Source organism: Oncorhynchus mykiss, chromosome 28, assembly GCF_013265735.2.
Source record: "Oncorhynchus mykiss isolate Arlee chromosome 28, USDA_OmykA_1.1, whole genome shotgun sequence".
In the NCBI taxonomy this organism is placed as follows: domain Eukaryota; kingdom Metazoa; phylum Chordata; class Actinopteri; order Salmoniformes; family Salmonidae; genus Oncorhynchus; species Oncorhynchus mykiss.
The window spans coordinates 19,346,140-19,369,441 of NC_048592.1; the positions used below are offsets into that span (position 1 = coordinate 19,346,140).

At 41.4% G+C, this 23,302-nt stretch overlaps 3 protein-coding genes across 4 annotated transcripts; all 3 read right to left on the bottom strand.

Annotated features, from left to right (window-relative positions):
- Positions 1–1,166: 1,166 nt before the first annotated feature.
- On the bottom strand, positions 1,167–13,715 carry LOC110508683 (E3 ubiquitin-protein ligase MARCHF6). Of its 2 annotated transcripts, XM_021589400.2 has the most exons (27): positions 13,596–13,715; positions 12,966–13,069; positions 12,177–12,276; positions 11,783–11,856; positions 10,975–11,118; positions 10,791–10,863; positions 10,477–10,651; positions 10,086–10,263; positions 9,730–9,791; positions 9,577–9,609; positions 9,430–9,481; positions 9,269–9,327; positions 8,989–9,069; positions 8,809–8,877; positions 8,525–8,599; positions 8,281–8,415; positions 8,038–8,157; positions 7,829–7,929; positions 7,242–7,379; positions 5,844–6,039; positions 5,597–5,666; positions 5,284–5,465; positions 4,209–4,343; positions 3,584–3,673; positions 3,290–3,437; positions 3,021–3,156; positions 1,167–2,748 (listed from the first exon to the last, which is right to left on the bottom strand). In XM_021589400.2, exons 2-27 carry the CDS (start codon positions 12,982–12,984, stop codon positions 2,658–2,660), a joined length of 2,736 nt encoding a protein of 911 aa, XP_021445075.2. In that variant the 5' UTR covers positions 12,985–13,069; positions 13,596–13,715; the 3' UTR covers positions 1,167–2,657. The 2 variants fall into 2 exon arrangements, with proteins under 2 accessions (XP_021445075.2, XP_021445074.2); XM_021589399.2 differs by lacking the exon at positions 13,596–13,715 and having other exon boundaries at positions 5,266–5,465; positions 12,966–13,222.
- On the bottom strand, positions 13,378–14,994 carry atpsckmt (fATP synthase c subunit lysine N-methyltransferase). The gene is made up of 4 exons (XM_021589402.2): positions 14,443–14,994; positions 14,038–14,175; positions 13,851–13,901; positions 13,378–13,717 (listed from the first exon to the last, which is right to left on the bottom strand). The coding sequence occupies exons 1-4, from the start codon at positions 14,719–14,721 to the stop codon at positions 13,487–13,489; spliced, it is 699 nt and encodes a 232-aa protein (XP_021445077.1). The 5' UTR covers positions 14,722–14,994; the 3' UTR covers positions 13,378–13,486.
- LOC110508684 (neuropilin and tolloid-like protein 1) lies at positions 14,921–21,711 on the bottom strand. The gene is made up of 9 exons (XM_021589401.2): positions 21,484–21,711; positions 21,132–21,188; positions 20,785–20,919; positions 20,445–20,693; positions 18,625–18,666; positions 18,390–18,517; positions 17,996–18,224; positions 16,408–16,521; positions 14,921–16,192 (listed from the first exon to the last, which is right to left on the bottom strand). The coding sequence occupies exons 1-9, from the start codon at positions 21,509–21,511 to the stop codon at positions 15,603–15,605; spliced, it is 1,572 nt and encodes a 523-aa protein (XP_021445076.1). The 5' UTR covers positions 21,512–21,711; the 3' UTR covers positions 14,921–15,602.
- Positions 21,712–23,302: the final 1,591 nt, after the last annotated feature.

Genomic DNA, 23,302 nt, shown 5'->3' on the forward strand with positions numbered 1-23,302 from the left:
GTGGTCAGAGTTCCACAATGATTCAAAAAGGATTCATGTCCCAAATTATTGCACAACGTTAGTCTAATCTGATCCACTAATGCCAGCAACCCTCAGGAACAACGACATAGACGTGACCGAGGAAAGAAAGGTCAACGGAATGGAATGATGCTAAATGTAAGCTACAAATTGAAGAAAACGAACACTAAAGTGAGTTATAAATGTATGTGGATATTACTGATACAAAATCTAAAATAAAACAGAGAAAAGCCTGGATATATAATTAAAACATTCTAAAGCGCATTAGGTTCAGCCCCAAGCCTATAGCTTGGGTCTCCAAATTTCATCCATGCAAATTGAGAGCACACAATAAATATTCGGAATAATGGCACAGCTATTATAGCCTACTTCACTGTGGAAAAGGGGCCGCAAAACGTCATGTTGATGTGATTTTCAGTTTGTTTCCATATGACTGGTTTGACATTCGTCTCCAGTGATCATAAGGAAAAATAATCTAAAACAATTGCTATGTGTATTTACAAATGGACGACTCATTCACCTTGCTCTTAGCAATAGCTCTTGTCAATAAAAAAAATGCAGTGCATGGAGAATGCTTTTATTTATATTTGAAAAAAGTAGATGCTTTTTCCACTTGGAACTGGCAGGTTCGCTTGACCTTATTCATGGTTCCCTTGCACGTAAAAGTGTTGGAATTATGAGGGAATTAAATCAAGATTAGAATACAGTTTATCTGTAAACATCTCCACCACGAACGAATAGCATGTTATTCTCACGCTTAAATTCGTCAGAATACGCATAGAAAAAAGTGCATAAAAAATAAATTACGTTCCATTTACGCTTAACTCGGGTCGGAATCAGCCCCATACAGAATAGGGAGAATTGGTTTGAAACGGGGCAGGCCTTATTGGAAGGTCAAATTTCCACATCGTCAAAATCCAGCTAGTGATTGACCAGAGTAGGCCTACGTTAAGAACTCAAATGTGAAGAAAGGGGTAACACACACAATCACAAGTAATTTAGCAGTATTTAAAAATAAATGTTTAACACAATGTTAATCCTCCCATGTAGGGATGTTGTTATATCGCCAATGTCTCCCCAACAAACACACATGCTATAGGAAGAGGTGACTGAGCAAGGCTTATCATGATACAACACAAGAGGAAGTATTTTATGCTATTATTCACCTCTATGGGGTTTTTCAAGTAGCCATTTATTAAGATGACCAATACACACTTGACCACTCAGGAACACACAGAAAAACAACATGAAGCGTATAAAACAGCAACACAAGATTTACACAACTTGAAACTGCCTCTATATGCACTTATAAAAATAGAACATTTGCTTAAAATGAGTCAGCATAAACTCAACAGGTAAACACCAGCATCCAGTTTTGTATATTAAGTTACTAGAAGGTCACTTATAGAATCTTAGGATTTAATACACTCTCTGTAAATTGGAAATCAAGTCTTAAACCTTGAACCGATAAGACAATGGTACACAGTGAAATGGAAAAAAAAGAAGCTTTATTTACAAACATCTCAACACACAGCCCCTAAAAGTGTCAAACTAGATCGAAAACTCATATTTAATTTAATTTTAGTGTCCTCACCCCCAGATTGAAATACTGACTTGATTTAACTAAAATGGTTTATGAATGATTGCCACTATGCTAAAGCTTTTTTAAAAGTGCAATAGACTGATATTCGTGCATAAGTAATAACAGGTGTAGCAAGAAATGTAGAGTAGAAATTATCCAAATTTCATGAGCAGTTACAATGTTGTAAATTCCTAATGCCAAACTCAGCAGATACTCTGCCTTTTAGGGTTCTCTCAAATGAAACTAAACACTAAAGCTACATCATATGTCTAGCTAGGTTAATTAATAACCCCAGCCTGAGACAGGAGACCATCAAGTCAGTATATTGCTATTCAGGGAAGCCTGACACACTCATTAGCTCCTTTGTGGCCGGTCAGTGAACCGAAATCTATAAATCTGAATTAAAAAGTCCCTTGCTTTAAGCCCTGCTACAGAAAGACTAAATCACCCATTCCAATAGGAACTTTTTTTTCTTGCAAATAACCTCTCACCCACACACTGTAATACCTCTCACCCACACACTGTAATACCTCTCACCCACACACTGTAATACTAAACCCCTAAAAAGGGAAATCGAAACTAATAAATACAACCTACAAAAACTGATCCCAAAGTTCTTCAGCCTTGTCTCACATTGCTCCCTCTAAAGCAGAGCATCCATCATGTGTTCCAATGGGATTATCCCATAGAGCAGAGCTGAAAAGAGGCTTCCCGGGACTCTGCCTCCTCCTATTCAAACAGGTTAGGTACTGTAGCAGTCCATCCAGACCTAACGACAGGAACTCACACAAAGTCTTCAATAAATTAATTCACAAAATACAATTTTTTTCTTTCAAGATGTACAAAGATTAAACAATTTTTTCAAATCCAAGTTGGTTGGTTATCAGGGTCATTTTGCCTTTTAATCTTTTTTGTAAAACAAACTTCTCAGTTCTCCGGCTACGCTTGTAAGCAGGGAGTGAAAGAAGACATTGCGAGAGGCGAGTGCTTGAGTCATGAATGTGAAGAGAGGTCTCACAGCTAGAGTCTGTTTTCTCAGGTCAGGTGATAACGGCTCCTACTCTTGGGAAGAGCTGCTGTGTGTGGCTGTGGTGCTTCTGCCTGCCGCCTTGCGTTCATAGTTCACCAGTCTCTGTCCCACCAGGTACCTGAGAGAGAGAAAAAAAAGACTTTCAGAAATACCATGCCATGAAAGGAGAGAGCCTACAGAGTGTAAATAGCACACCAGTATGCCAACAAGTATATCCTCAGGAGGCTTGGAGAAGTCATTTTATGATTTGTATTGGAAACTATGGTGCTCCACTGTCAAAATGGAGACTAACACAGTCTGTGAGAGACATCCGGAAACCATTTTGTCAGGTCAGTATCGGCAATAAGTAACAACTGTGGTTGTGCTGAGCTTAAATGTCAGAGTACTCACTTGTCATTCTTAATGTGCTCATAAAGGCGCTTAAATTGACGGATCTGGAAGGAGAGGATTCCCACCAGCATGACTACCATGACCAGTAACGGGTAGATTCTCCTCTGCACCAAATTCTGCATCTCCATGGTAACTCCTACAGAAAGAGCAATCAGAGGTTCAATGATAAATTGGCTCACTTTCCCTCACCAATAATATATATATTTATATCTCTCTGGCACACAACTATACCCAGTAATTACACTTTCATTATCTGATAATTGCCTTACCTGGGGAATATTGAGCTACGATGGGGACGATGCCAGCAGAGATGACATAGGGCACACAGAGAGACACCAGTAGCACACAGATAACCGGAGCAGCCAGCTTACGGATGATGAAATGGAGATCAATGTTGCGAATTCCATTAGCGTACACCTAGAAGAGGGAACAACACTAGGAAGTCAATATAATTCCAAAACGTATTCATAATGAATCAAAGCTATATTATTAATGGCATCATACTACAGGTCTTCACACTAATTAGGGTAATAATCATAGTAAAACAGTCTTGTGGGAGCGACCTGTTCGATCACGGCTTTCAGCCACCACTGGGGACCCATCAGAGTAATGGCAGCAATAATTTTGGCATGGAGCACTCCGAGAGCCCAGTCCTGAAACAAAACGTCCCAACAAGAGCAGGTTAGTCTTAAACAGCGCTGTTGGCTGTTGTTGCCTCTTCTTCTGTTATCCGATTGCAGGAAGCTAAATACTTAATCATAAAAGTTTTAGGCGCAGTGTCAAATTAGCTGACTGACCGTTCACATCGCTCCGGCCAAACGATCACTTCATCTCCCTGACATGCTTGCCTCCCTGACATTTTGTAAAACGCAAACACATTCTGATCGGTCACAGAAACCGGTGGTTTAGGCCAGAGTCAGCCAACATGATGACCTTATCAACTTTGATACTGATTGGTTAGAGATGATCCAATCGTTGATTAATTTGTTTTGTACAACGCCCCTCATTTTGACATCAGCAGAAATCTATTCTAGGAAGGCAGTTTTAGAGAATGTATGGAGTGATCATAGAGCAGCGGAATTAAATTCAGGATGAGTCATTAGGCAAGTGTAACATTTTAAGATTACCATTTCAATCCAATGTAAAGCTATATGGTAATTGGTGTTAGATGGGTGGCCCTTACAGTACCTGCCAGGGGTAGAAGAGTGGTGTCTGGTCCAATGGCACCCTGAGAGGAGCTACTATGACCAGCTCAAATAGCAGGCCCAGCAGCAGAGGGATGGCTCCAACCAGCAGCACAGCAACAACCACCGTCTTCAGGATCTACAGTACAAAACGTATAGAAAACAGAGGGCTAGAAACACGGGCCTCTCAACACACAACACAGATACAGTAGGTATCACTTCACTGAGCGGACTTCAGATTGCATTCGGAGTCAGCCTATATAGAGGACATGAATGACCTAGAACCACTCAATCACACAGAGATGAGCCACTGCCTCCCGGGTGGCGCAGTGGTCTAGGGCTGTGCCACCAGAGACTCTGGGTTCGCACCCAGGCTCTGCCGCAGCCGGCCGCGACCGGGAGGTCCATGGGGCAGCGCACAATTGGCCTAGCGTCGTCCGGGTTAGAGAGGGTTTGGCCGGTAGGGATATCCTTGTCTCATCGCACACTAGCGACTCCCGTGGCGGGCCGGGCGCAGTGCGCGCTAACCAGGGCGCCAGGTGCACGGTGTTTCCTCCGACACATTGGTGCGGCTGGCTTCTGGTTTGGATGCGCGCTGTGTTAAGAAGCAGTGCGGCTTGGTTGGGTTGTGTTTCGGAGGAAGTATGGATTTCGACCTTCGTCTCTCCCGAGCCCGTACGGGAGTCGTAGCGATGAGACAAGATAGTAACTACTAACAATTGGATAACACGAAATTGGGGAGAAAAAGGGGGACTTTTTTTTTTGAATAAAAAAATAATAAAAAAGAGATGAGCCACTGCAAACAAACAAAGCACAGCATAATAAAAAAACATAACCCCAAAACATAACCCCAAAACATATACCACTCGTGTATGTCTTATAAGTGTCTATATTGCCATATATTTTGCAGAATAAAATCACATGCTTATTCTAATTCAGTTGCTGTTTGCATTACAAGTGTGAGGGGAAAAACAATAAGAATGAGTTAGAAGAAGAAGAAGAATGAGTTCGAAGAAGAAGAGTTCAAGTGTGTGTTGGCGGTGGGTGTTGATAGTCATTACCGTGTTGCAGAGCATTACCATGAGGGTCCACTCCTGGACCTTGAGCAGAATGACCCTCCTGCCCTGGGGCATCCAGGCCAGCAGAACGGTGATGGCCCTGATGGACAGCCAGCACACGTATAGGCCGCACGCTGCCGTGTACAGCTCGTGGATCTTTGCGCTGCCCGTCCAGAGAGACATCAGGTACCGGCCGGCGAATACTGTAGCAGGGGCCGGAGACGGGGTGAGACAGCGAGAGTAAGAGAGGGTACAGTAGGTAAATGTGGAAGAAAGTGGAGTGGGACGGTGCAATTACATTGAGTGAGTTGAGTGGACTATACAGTGAATTCACCTGGCAACGTGAGGCACACCAGACTGGCCACCAGCAGTGTCACACACATGAACACAACCAGCAGCACAATCTAGAAAAACAAGAATGAATACACATGAATAGACCACATTGAAATGTATTTGAATGCTCTGTGACAAAGATGGCTTAGAGAAAACAAGTGTCAGGTCTAATGAATAGTTAGGCAGGCTACCTCCTACCAGGTGAATCATATTATCATTACTATATGCAAGTTATAGTCATGACTCACCCTGAAGCTGAATTTAATGGGTTGGTGGTAGGGCTGGAAGCCGACAGGACCTCCCTGCTGTAGGATAGCCTGGTGGGCAGCGTGCAGCCCATCAGGGATGGCGTTGTTATTCCTCCCCTGCAGATTGTTGTTGTCCTGCTGGTCCGCATCATCGTCATTCTCCTCCTGGTCACCCAACAGGTACGAGTGGAGGTCTCTGTGGCACAGACAGCACCGTTAACATGGGGTTCAAAGTCTTCTAACTGACTGAGGTGAGGATATGTGTCAGTCTATAATAGACTCTGGGGTTTAACCCTGGTTTTATGGGAGAACAGCCAACATGAACTACACTATATATATATAAAAAAGTATGTAGACACCTCTTCAAATTAGTGGATTCGGCAATTTCAGTCACACCTGCGGCTGACAGGTGTATAAAATCGAGCACACAGTCATGCAATCTCGATAGACAAACATTGGCAGTAGAATGGCCTTACTGTGGAGCTCAGTGACTTCCAACGTGGCACCGTCATAAGATATGGAGCTTCGTGAAATGGGTTTCCATGGCCGAGCAGCCGCACAGAAGCCTAAGATCACCATGCGCAATGCCAAACGTCGGCTGGAGTGGTGTAAAGCTCGCCGCCATTGGACTCTGGAGCAGTGGAAACGCGTTCTCTGGAGTGATGAATCGCGCTTCATCATCTGGCAGTCCGATGGACAAATCTGGGTTTGGTGGATGCCAGGAGAACGCTACCTACCCCAATGCAGTGCCAACTGTAAAGTTTGGTGGAGGAGAAATAATGGTCTTGGGCTGTTTTTCATGGTTCGGGCTAGGCCACTTAGTTCCAGTGAAGGGAAATCTTAATGCTACAATATACAATAACTTTCTTGACGATTCTGTTCTTCCAACTTTGTGGCAACAGTTTGGGGAAGGCCCTTTCCTGTTTCTGCATGACAATGCCCTAGTGAACAAAGCGAGTTCGATACAGAAATGGTTTGTCGAGATCAGTGCGGAAGAACTTGACTGGCCTGCACAGAGCCCTGACCTCAACCCCATTGAACACCTTTGGGATGAATTGGAACGCTGACTGCGGCTCGCAGGCCTAATCGCCCAAAATCAGTGCCCGAACTCACGAATGCTGGTGGCTAAATGGAAGCAAGTCCCTGCAGCAATGTTCCAACATCTAGTGGAAAGCCTTCCCAGAAGAGTAGAGGCTGTTATAGCAGCAAAAGGGGGACCAACTCCATATTAATGTCCATGATTTCTTAAATGAGATTCGACAAGCAGGTGTCCACATACTTTTGGTCATGCAGTGTATATCCCAGTAAAATAATGGATTCCAATATAAATGATAGAGCCCAAGAACACTCACAGTCTAACAGAGAGTTGGTTTGTTGTTGTTTGTGTGTGACACTCACAGCAGATATCCAGCGGTGACGGTCCAGGCTCTGACCAGGCCTTTGAGCCACTGGCGTGTGTGACCTTGTTCCAGCAGCGCAGGCAGAACCACCTGAAGTAGCAGCAGCTCCAGAGAGAGCTCACTGACTGGAGCATCACTGGGAAACGGAGACAGACAGAGACATTATCATCATCCATGACTGAGTACATTACAGAGATATTTGTTAGTTACTGAAGAGGCATTTATTCATTACTAAACATGCATTGGTTATTGATGTTGTAGCGTGGCATAATCCGGCCAATGACTTATCTTCTGGTAATTGCAACACGGTCGACTTCGGCCGTAACAGCTTCATGACATTACTAGGAGCCTATGGCTTAAGTCAAGTCATTCCATTGTTATTCCAGGCTTTAAAAAAAATTATTTACCTTTATTTAACTAGGCAAGTCAGTTAAGAACAAATTCTTATTTTCAATGACGGCCTCCCGGGGAACAGTGGGTTAACTGCCTTGTTCAGGGGCAGAACGACAGATTTTTACCTTGTCAGCTCTGGGATTCGATCTTGCCCAGCGCTCTAACCACTAGGCTACCTACCGCCCCACTTACCTGTACAGCATGACATTGTAGGGGAGGAAGGCTGGGAGGATGAATTTGATCGTCCTTATGGGAAGCCACAACATTAGTAAAACTATGGAGCCAAACACCACCTGCAGAGAAAGACCAGAAACCCAGTGTTACGGGCACTGTATATCCTGTCCAGGCACCCATAGCTATGACATTGTTTATTAGATAGGAATAAGTGGGTTGCAACTCACCACTGATAAAATTAATCTTCTGAGATGTCTGTATATTGGCAGGTGAATCATTTCTTGGACAGGATTAAAATCAGGATCGTTCAGGTTTCTGAGAAACCATAAAACACCAGGTCTCAGCACCTAGAGCGACAATTAGAAACAGATCCAATTGGGATACATAACTCAACAGCAGAAATCTCTTGACATAGGTTTATGGCACCTCAAATGACAGATATGAAGGTATGAGAGAGAATACCATCTCACCTCTCGCAGTAAGAGGATGAACGAGGCAAAGTAGAAGACGTAGACCATCCCTACAAGCCAGTGGAGGAACATGGTGGTGCCGGGAGCAGACTCAAAACTCAGCTCTCTGTCCTTCAGAGAGGCATCAAACATCTCCTGCAACAACACAGAACAACATTTGGCTTTTCAATAAAAGGAAAATGGAGGTATCAATTATTACTTTGAAAGGACGCATCATTAAAGCAGAAGAACATGGTCGGCTTACCAGTGAGCAGATGTCGAGCCACCAGCCACAGATGACAGGGAACACACCGATCTCCACAACTACCAGCAGGGATACCTGGTTAATCATAATATATGTATTATAACTGGTGTTTATTTCAAATGGCAATAGAAGGCAAATTGTTAGTTTATATGGTAATCCAGACTGAGAATACACTGTATCCAAGATAAACACAATATGCTGTATGTATATACTTTTGAGCCCATATACCAGTCAGGCTATGAATTCCCAATCAAGGACAAAATCATTATCATAATGTTCAGTACCTTGACAACAATGTAGCACACTCCTAAAAGGTGTCTGGATCTTTGGAATCTCACCAACGCTGCCAATCCCTGGGATTTTCATTAAGGAAAAAACACATGCAATACATCACAGGTACTACATGTCTATAAGAGACTAAAACTAGGCTATAACACAGTTTTGTAACAGATACCAGAGGATACATGGCACAGTATTAATGTCATGGCCAGGAAGATGTAGCCTACGATGGTGGTGATGAGGCCTTCGAAGTGGGAGGCCTGCACCTGCAACAGGAAATTACATGATTAAAATAATCTTCTTTCTGACACTGCAAAGCAGCTCAATAATGTATGGAGCGAGTCATTCAGATTCCAAAACAAACTTCATAAAATCTATTCATACAGATTTCAAATATAATCTCTCTAGTTACACGCAGGAGAAAGGCCTTAAATTCAATGTAATTTACACTAAGCTGGTACTTACATTATTTTCAAAGCCAAGACCCACAACTGAGAAATGTCCAATATGATACGGACAAAAAGCTGAAAAGAAATGTTAGTCACTGTTATAATATTCATTTAGATATACTTTTTTTTTTTTTTTTATCAAAATGGCACTCTTAACATAAGTTTAATGACACGCACCGAACACCAAAATGAAGAGTGTGTTTAGTGAGACCACCCAGAAGACATGCTCCTGATGAAGAAAGAGGGACAACATATTTACAACAACCTGAAGATTTTCTCAAAAGAGTACGACATTTCATCAAACATGGGGAATGAGCTACTTACCAGGAAAACCAAGGAGCCATCAAGACCGAGCATCTGTGAATAAAAAAATAAAAAAAACAGAATGTTCAATTTCACTTCACATTTCTTATACACAACAATGACCAATGGGTATAACACACAAATTGGCCCGAGGGAATTCTAATTCAAACTCACCCTCTCCCATGTTAGCTCCTCTGCTGCCCGGTCCCATTCCAGGGCATTCCAATTCATGTCATCTACAAAGAGACAAAAGCAGAACCACACTTATTGACACCTCAAATTAACACTTTGTCAAACAAGAAGTCCAGATATCGCCTACAGATTAATGTCTATGATGACAAAATATACATTGATATAAAAATGTTGTAAAATGCAAAACCACCATCCTAAATTAACCTTTGAAATAAGGCTGCATTAGGTTAACATCTTGAACCTTTATAGCCTGAGTGCCAGACTATAAATGCCATTATACCAAATGGTGCAAACAGATCTGGGTCCAGGCTAGAACCTTTCCATTCGAAGGTTCATACCTTGTGCACCATTGTTGGCGTCCCCTACATCCTCAGCCCCAGCCTCGTCCTCCAGCTCCATGTCCTCTACCGGGTCCACCTGGATGTCAGGGACCTCAGCCGCTGGACCATTGTCCGCCAGGGGCGCAGCAGCAGCAGGAGCAGGCTGGTTCTCACCCACCCCCTGCCCAGGACCCTGCTGTTGGGGAAAAGACATGGGACACAAAGGTGGGCGCGGTAGCTCCAGAACATTAGAAGAGGCTATCTCTGGTTAAGGAAGAGTGTATTGAGCGCTCTTTAAGACTCAACTTAGAAATGACAATTTGCAGTGAAGAAATGCTATAGTTAACACATAATTATGTTCACCCAAAGAGTGACTTTGACTTGAATTTGTAGTGGGATTTTTGGTTACCTCATTAAGTTGTGGAGCTGGTGCATGTTGTGGCTGCTGCTGCTGATTCTGCTCCAGCCACTGGGGGGCGCCACCATGAACAATCTGCTCCCGCAGCCACACCAGACTGATGAAGGCGCAGAGTGTACACGTCACCACAAAACAACCCTGCAAGCAGTCCGCCATCAAGTTCTCTCTGTGAATGAAGGGACATTACAATTGTCTCATGGTGAGTCAGAATGTTATTGGCTAAATGACTAGACAACATTTGTTTAATGTTTTTACAGGGTATTGTTTTGTACAGGTTCAGGAGAAGAAAATAATGACCATCTTACGTAGAAAGCATATCTAATGGCAGGGTAAGGAGTGAGCTCACAGAGCCGGTAAACAGACACTTGTAGATGCGACCTGCGGGAATAAGACCGTCAACACACACTGACATATTCAACAAGGCCAACAATGGATAGCTTACTGAACAACATGTACCACTAGACTGTGTTTTCGAACATTTGTACTTACATGCTGTGAGAGGAACGACTCCCAGCCAAGCAAAGGCAACTAGTGTGTAGTGAAACCAGTATCTAATAGCTGTGCCTACACTTGTCACCAGCCCCGCAAATATGTCCTGAACAGGCAGTCGGGAAGGCATGTCTGGAGAATAGACTGGAAAAAACAGAGGAAAGAAAGTATCAAAACAGGATATTTCTTTTTCACATCCTCAAATTCCAATCTTCCTTTACTGGTCCTAATTGGGTCCATTCAGAACTAAGAAAAGCTTGCATTGGATCATAATAGTTGTCTGGTCAGAAATGTGGCAAAGTATTTTCTATTGGTATCATGACAGACTATGATTGTCCTTTAGACAATTTAATCATCTGACAAAACTACAATTTAAATCTCTCACTAAATGAATGAGGATGGCAGACGGACTCCGGTAAGAGAAATAGAGATTAGATTGAGCAATACTAGAGTAATGGATTAGTATAGACAAGGCCATGCGTGTGTCCCCTAGGCCTGTCTTGAATGATAACTAGTCAGGGCAGCTCACAGTCTTACTCAAATGAGAATAAGTAATACTTCCTGGGGCTGATCAAGACCGCATATGCCCTTCAAAATAAAATACTTCAAGAAATAAGTTAGAGGTCAGTCATTGGATGATGATATTGGACTGCAATCCCTGTCAAAACAGGCAAATGACCCTATGAGGTAGGTTAGGCCTATACGTTAGTTACGTTGTTGGAACCCCATATAACTTAAGTAAATGCTGCATTGAATAATATGTTAAACAGAATAGGTATATAGAAGGAAATTAAATTGAATGACTTACTTGGCGTAAAAGCAAATCTGTGTTTGCATAACTCACAGTATTCTTTTCTGCTGTGTTTTAGCCATTGTACCAAGCTGTGAAAATACAGATGGATTATGTAAGTGTGGTGTCACATGTGCAGCAATATAAAATATCAATTTCAGTTGCTTAAGGACAGTTAATCTATCTAGATTTAGCACAGAGAGCGATCTAGTAGCAGAGCCCATCTCTGGCTAACAGATCACATTTTCATGGCAACTTGTCAAACCCTGGCTTCCATTACACCGTTCCCATAGTAATACTTGGCTCTGCTCCTCTCTGTTGAATGTATCATGCTCTGGCAAGAACCCAGTCTGTCTCTAAAGAAATGCCACTGGCCCTGTGTTTGAGTATACAACCAACCAGCAACACATACCATTCTTGATGGATGAATTTTATACTTCCTGTGCAAACACAGGGGTGATATAGTGGCTTGTCCTGGGTTCCTTCAGACCGGCAGACCCGGCATATATCCCCTGCAGAAGACAAGGACATGAATCAGACAAAATCGAGAACAGGGTTCATGAAATTCAGATAGGCTTTGTTTTGAGAAACCATTATGTGCAACTTGCATGAAAACATAGCTAGCAGATCTTTCAGTGATCTCAAGACTCTTTTTGTCAGGACCTTTCATTTGTAAATACTCTGGGGCTTTTGATTAACATTACAAAAGAGCAACGAATCATTTCCATGCATTACCTGTCACTGATCAAGTGATTGGCAGCACTAATGGGTGCCACATACTGGGTGGGTTGGCAAACAGGTACATTCTATATTATTGTTGTTATGTTAGCTATGTTGATTAGTTAACTAGCTAGAACTGGAGGACGGATACATCACAAGTCTATTGAATTGAAATGTAATCAACAACGTGTAGAAGTGCAGAGAAGTCAGTAAGCTAGCTATTAACTAGCAGTGATAAAGGTGGGTTATACTTCATCTTAGACTTAGTGGTGAGTGCATGTAACTTAGCTAAAGCTAGCTAACGTTAGCTAGTGATGCTAGCTACTTCATGCAGGTTGTAGCTTCGGTATAAAAAAACGGTTAGTCAATTTGCGACAAAACAGATTCCTAGAGGCGCAATCAAATGTGTGTCACAACAGGAGGTTAACTAATTCTGTAACGTAAATTTGTAACAAGATGGGTTGACGAGGTTGCTAGCTACCTTCCTCGGCGGTGTCCATCTTGAATGCTGACGCACACTGTCCTCTTTTCAGTCAACACACAACACCGCCTGGCTTGTTGGTGAAAAGCCTAGCAGCCAGCGAACTAAAAAAACACATCTCAGAATGACGTTCGATTCGATGACTGGTTACAATGTAACTTCACTATTTGATTCCCCGTGGGGATACAATGTAGCAATTTTATCAGGCACTCCGGGGGCTAGGCTAGCTACGGTAAAAACTGCTATGCACAGCAACTATCAACATGCTGACGGTATTGAGTTACCGTACAAGAGTAAGCTGCGCACTTTGATATTTAAAACAATTAACATTAAACAAATAAGTTAAGACTAATTTCATATTCAGTAAAATTAAATGAATTGTGTTAGGTAGTAAGGAATGCAAGATGGGGAATTTGTTTAAATTATCACCATTTTTTATTACTGACTCTCACACATTTGATAACATCCTGGGAATGATTTTCAAAGCAACACATCCCTGAGGCATTCAGGGATGAACACAATTAGTATGACGTGGTAGTGTCATCATTGCCCAGGGGCTGATGTGGAGTTACAAAATGTCTCTGATGTGTTCCTCTTTCTGTTTTGAACGACTCTGCATCGTATACCCACACAGTGTCTATTCCTTCTCCAGCAGTGCCATCAGGTGCCCAGGTGGGAAAAGGGAAACGGCAGGCCACCACTTTAGCTGTGCTCTGTAGTTCTGTCTGCAGTTTGCCCTCCAACTTATCCATCTGTGAAGTAATACAATCAATCATCATATTGATGCTAATATTGTTGATGTAGTGCTATATGTGGTGGCATTTACAAAATAAAAAGCTACCATTATTTTGTCAAGTCTAGCAGATAAATAAGAGTTAAACTCACCATCTGAGGTACTCCAAATATGACAACATTCGAGTACTGATTAAAGCTGACCTGAGAACCAGGGCATACACATACATTAAAAGAAAGACCCAACATTAGTCCCCCCTGTAATGGCTATTAGGCTACTACATAAACGTTATTTTGGATGAAGAATAATTTGTAAACAATCACTGGTGGATTGACTAACCTTCCATAAATCTGATATGTGGAAGGAAGTAGAATGATGAACACCCGCTTTCCAAGCTCTGTAACGGGAGTACCACACCAACCATGGATTCAACTCAAATCCAACAGCTCGAAATCCTTTCTTTGCAGCTGCTATCACCTGCAGAAATGAAATACATGCTAAAATCAAAAGTGCCAGTGATAGGAGCAACATAACACATGTCCAGCCTAACAGTCTTCTGGGATGTTAATAGGCTACAACTAAATTCCCTCTAATGCAATTTGTAACTTTAATTTCCTGTCAAGAGTGCAACCCCTGCAAATTGCAAAAACCCAAGTATCTAACTTAACAATCAAAAGTGAAGTCACAATCACAAATTCAGACAATGGCTGGTAGTCTTCTGATCAGACTACTAAGTGTACTTACTATTCTTCCATCCCCACTTCCGATGTCCACGAGGGATCCAGATCTCGCCTGCAGCACTTTCAGGACATTTTCCACCTGTGCTGTAGTTGCGGGAACGTAAGGTAGGCACACCTTTCTCAAAGCAGGTGCAACAAATGGACCTGCAACAGCGTAAAGGGCAACCAATGACCCCCCGACAATTCCAGTTGCGATCAGTCCTAAACGTTTTTTGAAGCCGGTGTCTTTAGCATTAACGTTACATTGTATCGCCTCAGTTTCCAGTAGGCTTTGTTCTGCCATGATTACTTTTAATCAATGAATGAGCGCGAGCTGCTGGAAACCTCTCCTCCCACTGTTAGCTAGCTACTCATCCAAGGACATTTATTGATAGTTACGTCATTCAAGAACATATAGAAATTACGAGACTAGCCAACAGAAGTACACTTAAACATGCGGGACGTAACTAAATAGCAAACTGAGATGACATTTGAATGTCAGAAAAGGTTAAAAAAAACTTTATTAGAATCGAAACCTCGCTCTGGACCAAGGTGTGCTGCAGCTTTTTGTCCGACTTGATGTGAAATACAGTTTCGGTAGTTCCTAGTTCCACTCGTTCATCATGCTTTTTCCTTTGGTCAACATGCCATCCTCTATTACTACCACTCTATGTGTCACAAAACCAAGCATTTAATAATATGATGTTGATGTAAAATGATAATACATTTGTAAATGTAATAACAAAACAGAGGTACAGTATTTGGAGATGGGGTAGTCTAGACAATACAGAGGGAACAATGTATTATAACTGACAGGAAAAAACACTGTATAGACAACACCATTCAACAATAAAAAGCTAAATATTAAATCATAACAGGTGCAAACACATGATGTATATTGTATTTTTCATGTACACAGTCAAAGGGGGGAAATAAACAATTTCATATCCACAACATATATAAATTAAAACCAAGGGGACACCATAGATCAAATCAGAATGTGTATGTTTTTTGTTCACAAGAAATACTTACAAAATCACAACCATTCCATGATATGCATTCTTAATTTATAGGCTACTTGTGTGAATCCAAGCAGAACAAAAACATATTTATTTAAAACAAATGGAACAAGCAAAGAGGAACAGAACATTTGTGTGGTTGTAGGGCATGCATGTTCCTCATACCTCAGAAATCATTGGACATTGACTGATGTGCAGCCAGGACATGGTGGCTCTGGCTCGGGGTCTGACAGTCATCCATGTCGTCATCCTGGTCACAACCATCCTGCCCGTCCTGTGAGTAACTGTACTTCATCATCAGTATATTCCTGTGGCTGGAGGGTGTGGCCTGGTGGGACTGGGAGAGAGGCATGTCTGACATAATGGCTGCGTCCCGCACACTCAGGTTACTTTGGCTTCCCCTGACGCTGGACACCTGGGAGTGGGCTCCGCCGCAGTGGTGGTCACGAATGCATTTGGACGAAGACCGTCTGAGTTTGTGAAACTTATCAAAGTCCTCGGCCATAGCCATTTCACTCATGTGGTCGGCAGAGGCTGCCCTCCGCAGAGTGCACAGTTCATAATGTGGTGGCTCGAAGGTTTCATGGAGCAATGTGGGGTCAAAGTCATCCCTCCTGATGATGTATTTTTTGCGTGGCTGTTTAACTTGAATGATACTTGCCACAATGAGAAGGACAACCACCAGACCACAGGTGACTAGAATGATTGCGACATTGGTGTGGTCAATATTGTCTAAGATGCTGGCTTTCCTCTTCTCTGTGGACAGTAAATATTACATACAATCAAGTTTTCTATTTTGGGCGGCTAGGTTTGAATTGTGATGAATGGTGTGATGAAAGTTACATTTAGATTTATCAACATTACATTTAGAATGCACCATTAACTTGTACTTTTGTCATACAGGTTAACCTAAAACATTGACTGTAGTTCATATTTGTCAGCTCTATACCCAAATGGAACAGGTGTCTCACCTTTGCAGTTGTTCTCGTCCCAGGGGTAGACACAGTTCTGGATCCCGTTGCACACTAAGCTGGTGTTGATACACATGTTGCTATGGCAAAAGAAAGCCTCCGCTTCACATGGAGCTGAAAACAAGGGGAAGATAGCTTTACTCCCTAAACATTAAATAGAGTTTTAAACTAATGAATTAGATTAAAAAGCAAACAATAAGGCTCACTGCCAATAAGGCACACTGCCACAACAAACCTCAACAAATTCCAACAAACAGACACCTATATGCAGTTTTTTTTTTGTCAGTGTTTGTTGGTGTTTGATGGGGTTCAATGTGGCAGTGTGCAAGTGGCTTTAGACCACGTTTGGTCCAGGAGTGTTGTTACTACACTGTTAAGAAAAATCTAGTTGTTTCAACTAATTATTATTAAGTAACTGGTTCCACAGTTACTCAACTTGTCGGTCAAAGTGTTGCCTGAACTTAACATGTTTAGTTGGCCAAAACTTAGCTCCGGCTCAATTCAAAATGCTCCGTTTGCTTAACTTGTCTCCTATATTCATTTAACTAGAAATGATTATTTGGGCATCTTAACTAAGAAAGGCTATGCAACTGGTTACACACACAGTGTCTTTAACATACAATGTTTTCAGTTGATATATTTGAGAGACATGAGTACATTGTGCATGTTCATTTACACAGTAATTATTATTCAACAAGCTTGCCTGGGATTTGAACTCACAACCTTTTGGTTCACAGCATACTGATCTTCCTGCTACACCACCATGTCTGTGTCAATTATCAGTTAATCTGACTATTCTCTCATCATTGATTTGATTGACTTAGTTCAACATTTAGGGTTTTCTGTATACAGTAGTTGTCTAATGTTGGTGGGGCATATTACTCAGTTTTAATGTTACTCCTTAATCACGGTGATAAATGAAATAGTTTTATTTGAGTGTACTTTTAACAGAGTTGAGATTTATTTTGAAGTGCAAAGTGTAGCAATACAGGTCAAATCAATCATTGACACAGGCATAGCAGGAAGATTGGTATTCTGTAAACCAAGAGGTTGTCAGTTCAAATCGCAGGTGAGGACATGTTGAATAATAATTACTGTATACATGGACAATGTAATCATGTATTTCAACATGTGTCAAATGTGTAAGTTGACAATATTGTATGTCAAAAGCACTGTATGTGTGTAACTGGTTCCACAGACTTTTTGTTGTTGTTGATGAAGATGCCCATATAGTAATTTCTGGTTGAATGAACATATGAGGCAAGTTGAGCAAAGACATCATTTTAAATTGACTGAATTGTTGCCTAAGTTGGAGCTAAGTTTGGGCTAACTAGAGAATGTAAGTTCAGTTAATACTTTGATTGAAAAGTTGAGTAAACTAAAAAAGGTTGTGGAACCAGTTACTTAATAATAATTAGTTGAAACAACTATATATTTTTTTACATTGATACAATAACCCTGTAAAGGAGACCCTTTATTCCCTGCGACTGCCTCTCTTTACAAACTAATTGGAACATTTCAAACAATGTGTCAAAAATTAAACATAGCAGTAGATGGAGTGGAAATGGTGTCAAATGAATTCACTAACGCTCTAGGAAGGTTGTGAAAAGGATCCGGAAGCGGCTTTTTCGGCTGCCCTGATCAGCCCACATTCGTATGACCCCCACTGAGGTAACCAACATGACATCGTTGGCCACTGTGCTGCAGAATTTGTTCTTCAGGTGCTCCACTGAGCTACTCCCGTCGTACACAGCCACAAAGTTACGTTTGCATTCATTGGAGTTGTGCATCTCATATTCCAAAAATCGCAAATAGACCTGCAAAAAAAATTAAAATAACAGTGTGAAACAACAGGTTTCCAACCAAATGGGAACTTGACTTGTGTATCTTTTGAACAGCATGTTTTCCAGAAGACTAATGGAGAATGTGAGTGAGGGATATTGCAAATATGAAGAAGAAAAAAACACAAGAACTGTACTGACCCTTCCCTTTGGTGGCGCTCGAATGAACCACCTACAGTCCACAGCCTCTGTCTGCAAGGCTTTGCCCTCTTTGAGAATTGCTGCAGAATCAATGATCCCATCTGATCCACCCAGATCAAATTCGCAAACTGTAGTACAGGAGAGTCCATTGCACAGTGTGTTAGTTACACAACAGTTTGCTGTTACAATATACAGTATGTTTACATAGGTGATATAAGAAGAACTGTGTACCTACAAGGCAGAGGCGGTAGGACACCCATGTCTTTAAATTCAGGATCTGAAAAGAGAGCACACAACAGTGAACCTATTGTATATTTTTTTCTGCCATTTCACAAAATACATGTTCTGTGTCTGAAAGGATAAGGGCCAGCAATGCATATTCTTGACTGTGTGAACTCTGTCCTTAGTTTAATCCATTCTGCAATCATCCACTTGTCCTTCATAAAAAAAAATGTTGAGACAGAAAGAACAGGACTTCTATCCTAAAGCTTCACCATTATGATTTGTAGGTGGATTAATAATCCTTGGACCAGCTTTATACAGATTAGGCTGCACAAGCAATGAGAACCAAGTGATAAAATGGGACTTCCAAAATGTTTTCCTGAAAAAATCTAAAAAGATGAGGTTGAGGGAGAAACCAGTTTTCGAAATATTAATATAAATATAAAACAGTTATATTTAGAGGCATATCTTTGTAATATCACCATGGCTGCAAGGAGGAGACAGCTGAACTATTTAAAACCTAACCTCAGCCATGAATCCTTATTAATCCTCTTGTTTCTTACCTCTGTATCATGGATTATTCACTGTGTGTGTGTGTGTGTGTGTGTGTGTGTGTGTGTGTGTGTGTGTGTGTGTGTGTGTGTGTGCGTGTGTGTGTGTGCGTGTGTGTGTGTGTGTGTGTGTGTGTGTGTGTGTGTGTGTTTGTGTGCGTGTGTGTGTGTGTCAGAAGATGTACTGAAAAAAATATGAAAATATGTGAAACATATGTCAATCTTGCTTTTCTATCTAGTTTAAAACAAATATTTACTGCAAACACTTACGCTTATGTAACAGTGTAGTAATAAGATGATGATCGGTCAATGAATTATCCTGCCACTGATGAGAGGAATTAGAAGAGATTAGCATTTGGCACTAAAGGATTCATTACTTCTGAGGTAAACACTTGGAAATCAGCTTGTACTTCTCTACCAACGCAGGCCTGGGAAGGCGTTCTATTGGCTAGAGTATTGTTGCATGAATACTTTTTTTATGGATACTTTTTGTAGTATTAGTCCTGCAAAATGTACCCTCACACCTCAAAATGTGCCACTGTGTTTCAGGGAGAGATTATATGGGAATCAATTTATATCAATCTATATTCATCTTTTGACACTGAAGTATCTCATCAGAACTTGTGGATGAGCCACTCACTTCAAGTCTTGATTCCAATGGAGGGCAGGCAGTGATATCGAATAACCATGTCTACTGGCAATGTCAAAACCTTCACGAGAATGTGAGGTTACTGAGACACATTTTTGTAAGATTGATCTGATGAATGGCTTTGATTGGGAGAGGGAAACAAGGAAGTGGATTCATCTCTCCTCCACAACGTAAGTGCCCTATAAATTCTGCCAGTAATAAATTGTCAGCTGCATGGGTATCCCTTAAGCCGAGGCTCAGAGCTGACAAGCTGTACTCCCCTGAAGACAAGCTTTCATTAACTGGGTGAAGGAGGAGATAACCCCCCCCCCCCCCCCCCCCCAGTTGCAGCATGTGTGCCTGCACTACAAATGCAGCAGCTGATATGGACACACACAGCAGTAAGCACCACACCAGTCTCCTGTAGCTCTAGCTCAGTCACTGAGCTGTGACTGGTAAATTGTTTGGCTGAAGTCCTCTGCATTAACTGGATGTGTACAACTTTATGTCAATATTGTGTCTGTGTGTCTCCATGTGTGCCTGGGTGAGACAAACAGTTAGCCTGTCGGAGTCACACATTCAGCAACAACCTCAGAATAACACTGCAAATATTGAAACGGTTAAAGCAAATCAATGTATTTGAAATGATATTACCTTGAGTGAAGTTATAGCGTGCTGAAAATCCAATTGCCTCCAGTTCGCCGTCTGCAACAAACTTTATATGCAGGTATCGCCCACTTGATTTAATATACAAAGGGCTTTCCTGGCCACAGTATCGACCAATTAAAGTGGAGAAGGAAAAGGGCCCATCGCGGACTTCAATGTGGTCAAATTTGCATTCCCATGAAGGCTCTATTGAATATTTCTCATCAAAGAAGAGGTCGATGCATTGTCTTGGTGAAGCTGAGAAAACACAGTGGGGAAATGTAAGAAAAAGAAACACAATATCCAATCAAAAAAACATTTACTTGTTGAGTTGGTGTTTATGTCTTACCTTCAATGATATAAATACATGTTCGCTCTGGTGGGTACTTTTGGGGGTAGTTGGGGGAGGTGAACAGGCCTCCCTCAGCCTCCTTTATCCAGGTGCCACATTGGCCTATTGGAGTCACCCCTGAATTGTTTGTCACTGAAGCACAAGATTAATGTTCAGGTGCCATTCATACAGAACCATTATACCATCCAGCATTGTCTGACATTAAAAATGTATCAAATGTATTGTTATTGATCTGGTGTTTCATGGTCTTCTTCATTACACAGACATTACTTTTCCCAGTTAGGTAGATTCCAACATAACAGGGAAATAAATAACTCTACGCACAGTGTATATTTCAGTGTTACCTGCTTTTTTCCCCGGTGTACCAGACAATCCAAGAGTGATTAGACTTGCAACTACTGCTGTAAAAATAAAATGAAATGAAAGTTTGAAAAAAATACCCAGAAAACAATTGGCTATGGAAATTGTGTTTGTGTATGTTACTAAACCACAAAATAAAATTATGTTCCACAAAATACAGAAATTATCATTTCGTTTCATAGCATAATGAATTCACATGTAGCGTTTTAAAAGAGTTTTTAAAGCGTCATTGCTGGAAAGTTCAATGGCAAGCATTGATTTAACTTTATGCTGTTGACCATCTAACTACGATTTTAAAGAGATCATGTTATACAAGCAAAAGTAGACAAAATTTACCGAGAGGCAAGGCAAATTTGTTCACCATGTCTAATCCTTGCTGTTTTCAATCCCAAATATTTCCAAAACGAAATGAACGAATCATTATTCCGTGCAACGGGAAAATGCAATCATCATATCCACGATATCCCTATTTTATCTCAGTGTAAACAAAACACAAATACAAAGTTACGGGAGGAAAAGCAGTCTCAATCCATCCGCTGCTGCCGTGACAGACAGGTCTGAACGTTCTCCTGAGTCCCGATTTCCATCCAAGCGCAGCGACGATAATCCGAACGACAGCAACCTTCAATGAGTATAGTATCCTTGACAGTTGACATCGTGCCAATTTCCCGTATTATATCTGCCACATGCCGGTGTACATCATCATTGGTCTCTGTGCTTGTGGTATTTATTTCCCGTGGACGTTCTGCATAAATACTTGGTCTGGACACTTCAAGCCAGACACTTCAAGCCACCTTACTCTCAAATATATAGGATATTAAATTCTGGTAGTACTGTAATAACTAGTTAATAAACTATAATCATGTTGTTTTATGAAGGAACCGCAATTCAGCTTCAACTCAAGCTCAACTTTTTATTTTTTATTTTGTGGCTCCTGTCACTACGAACCCTGGCTCGATTCCAGGCGGTATCACAACCGGACGTGATTGGGAGTCCCATAGGGCAGCGCACAATTGGCCCAGCTTCACCTGGGTTAGGTTTTGGCCGGGAAGGCCGTCATTGTAAATAAGAATTTGTTCTTAACTGACTAGTCTGGTTAAATCTAATAAAATATTAGAGATGAATTAGGGACAGGGTTTGGGTCAATTTGGAATTTTGGAATTTCAATTCAACCCAGGAATTAAAATTCGAATTTGAATTGTTCACACCCCACAGGAAGCAGAATTGAATTTGAATTAAAAGAAATATAATTGAATTCAAACAAATTCAAACAAATTCAACTGAGACATGAAACCTACATTAGGTACACTCATGAACATGGATGGCTCATGCAGACAATGAGTCACGTTGCTGTGGCTTGCTATATAAAGCAGGCAGATGGGCATCGAGGCATTCAGTTACTGTATATTGAACAATATAATGGGCAAAAATAAGTGACCTAAGCAACTTTGAGCTTGGTATGATCGTCGATGCCAGGCGCTCCAAATTCAGTATCTCAGAAACTGCCCCCTCATAGGCTTTTTTTTAGATCCTTGTCATGGATGGGCTATTGCCACACCACTCTTATCAGCTAAAAACAACAAGAAACGGCTCCAGTGGGCACGCGATAACCAACACTGGATAATTGAGGAGTGAAAAAATGTATCTGGAACATGATATCGAGTTCGGTTTACTTGAGTGGCCTGCGCAGTCCCCCGACCTTAACCCAACAGAGCATGTTTGGGATGAGATGGAACGAGCTGTTCACAACAGGAATGTACCGGCGTCCAATCTGCAGCAACTGCGTGATGCCATTGTGTCAGCATGGACCAACACCCCTGTGGAACGTTTAAGACTCCGGGTCCGACCCGCTTCTAGATGGATGTACCTAATAAACTGGCCCAGTGAGTATATACTGTAGCTATATGAGTCTCATTCCTTTGACGTATATTTAGCCAAAAGCATCTGCCACCTCATAGTTAAAAGAAATACGATTTCAAATATTAGCTTGATCATAACTCCAAGAAGTAAAACAGTATTTTGTTGGTATTTTTGTAATTAGATGTTAGGTTGTTCCATTCCATTCTGGAGTGTTTGATCTAATGCATTCTTGGATATGTATTTTTTGTTTAATATTTTATAACATTATTATATCATAGAACTATTATAGAAAACC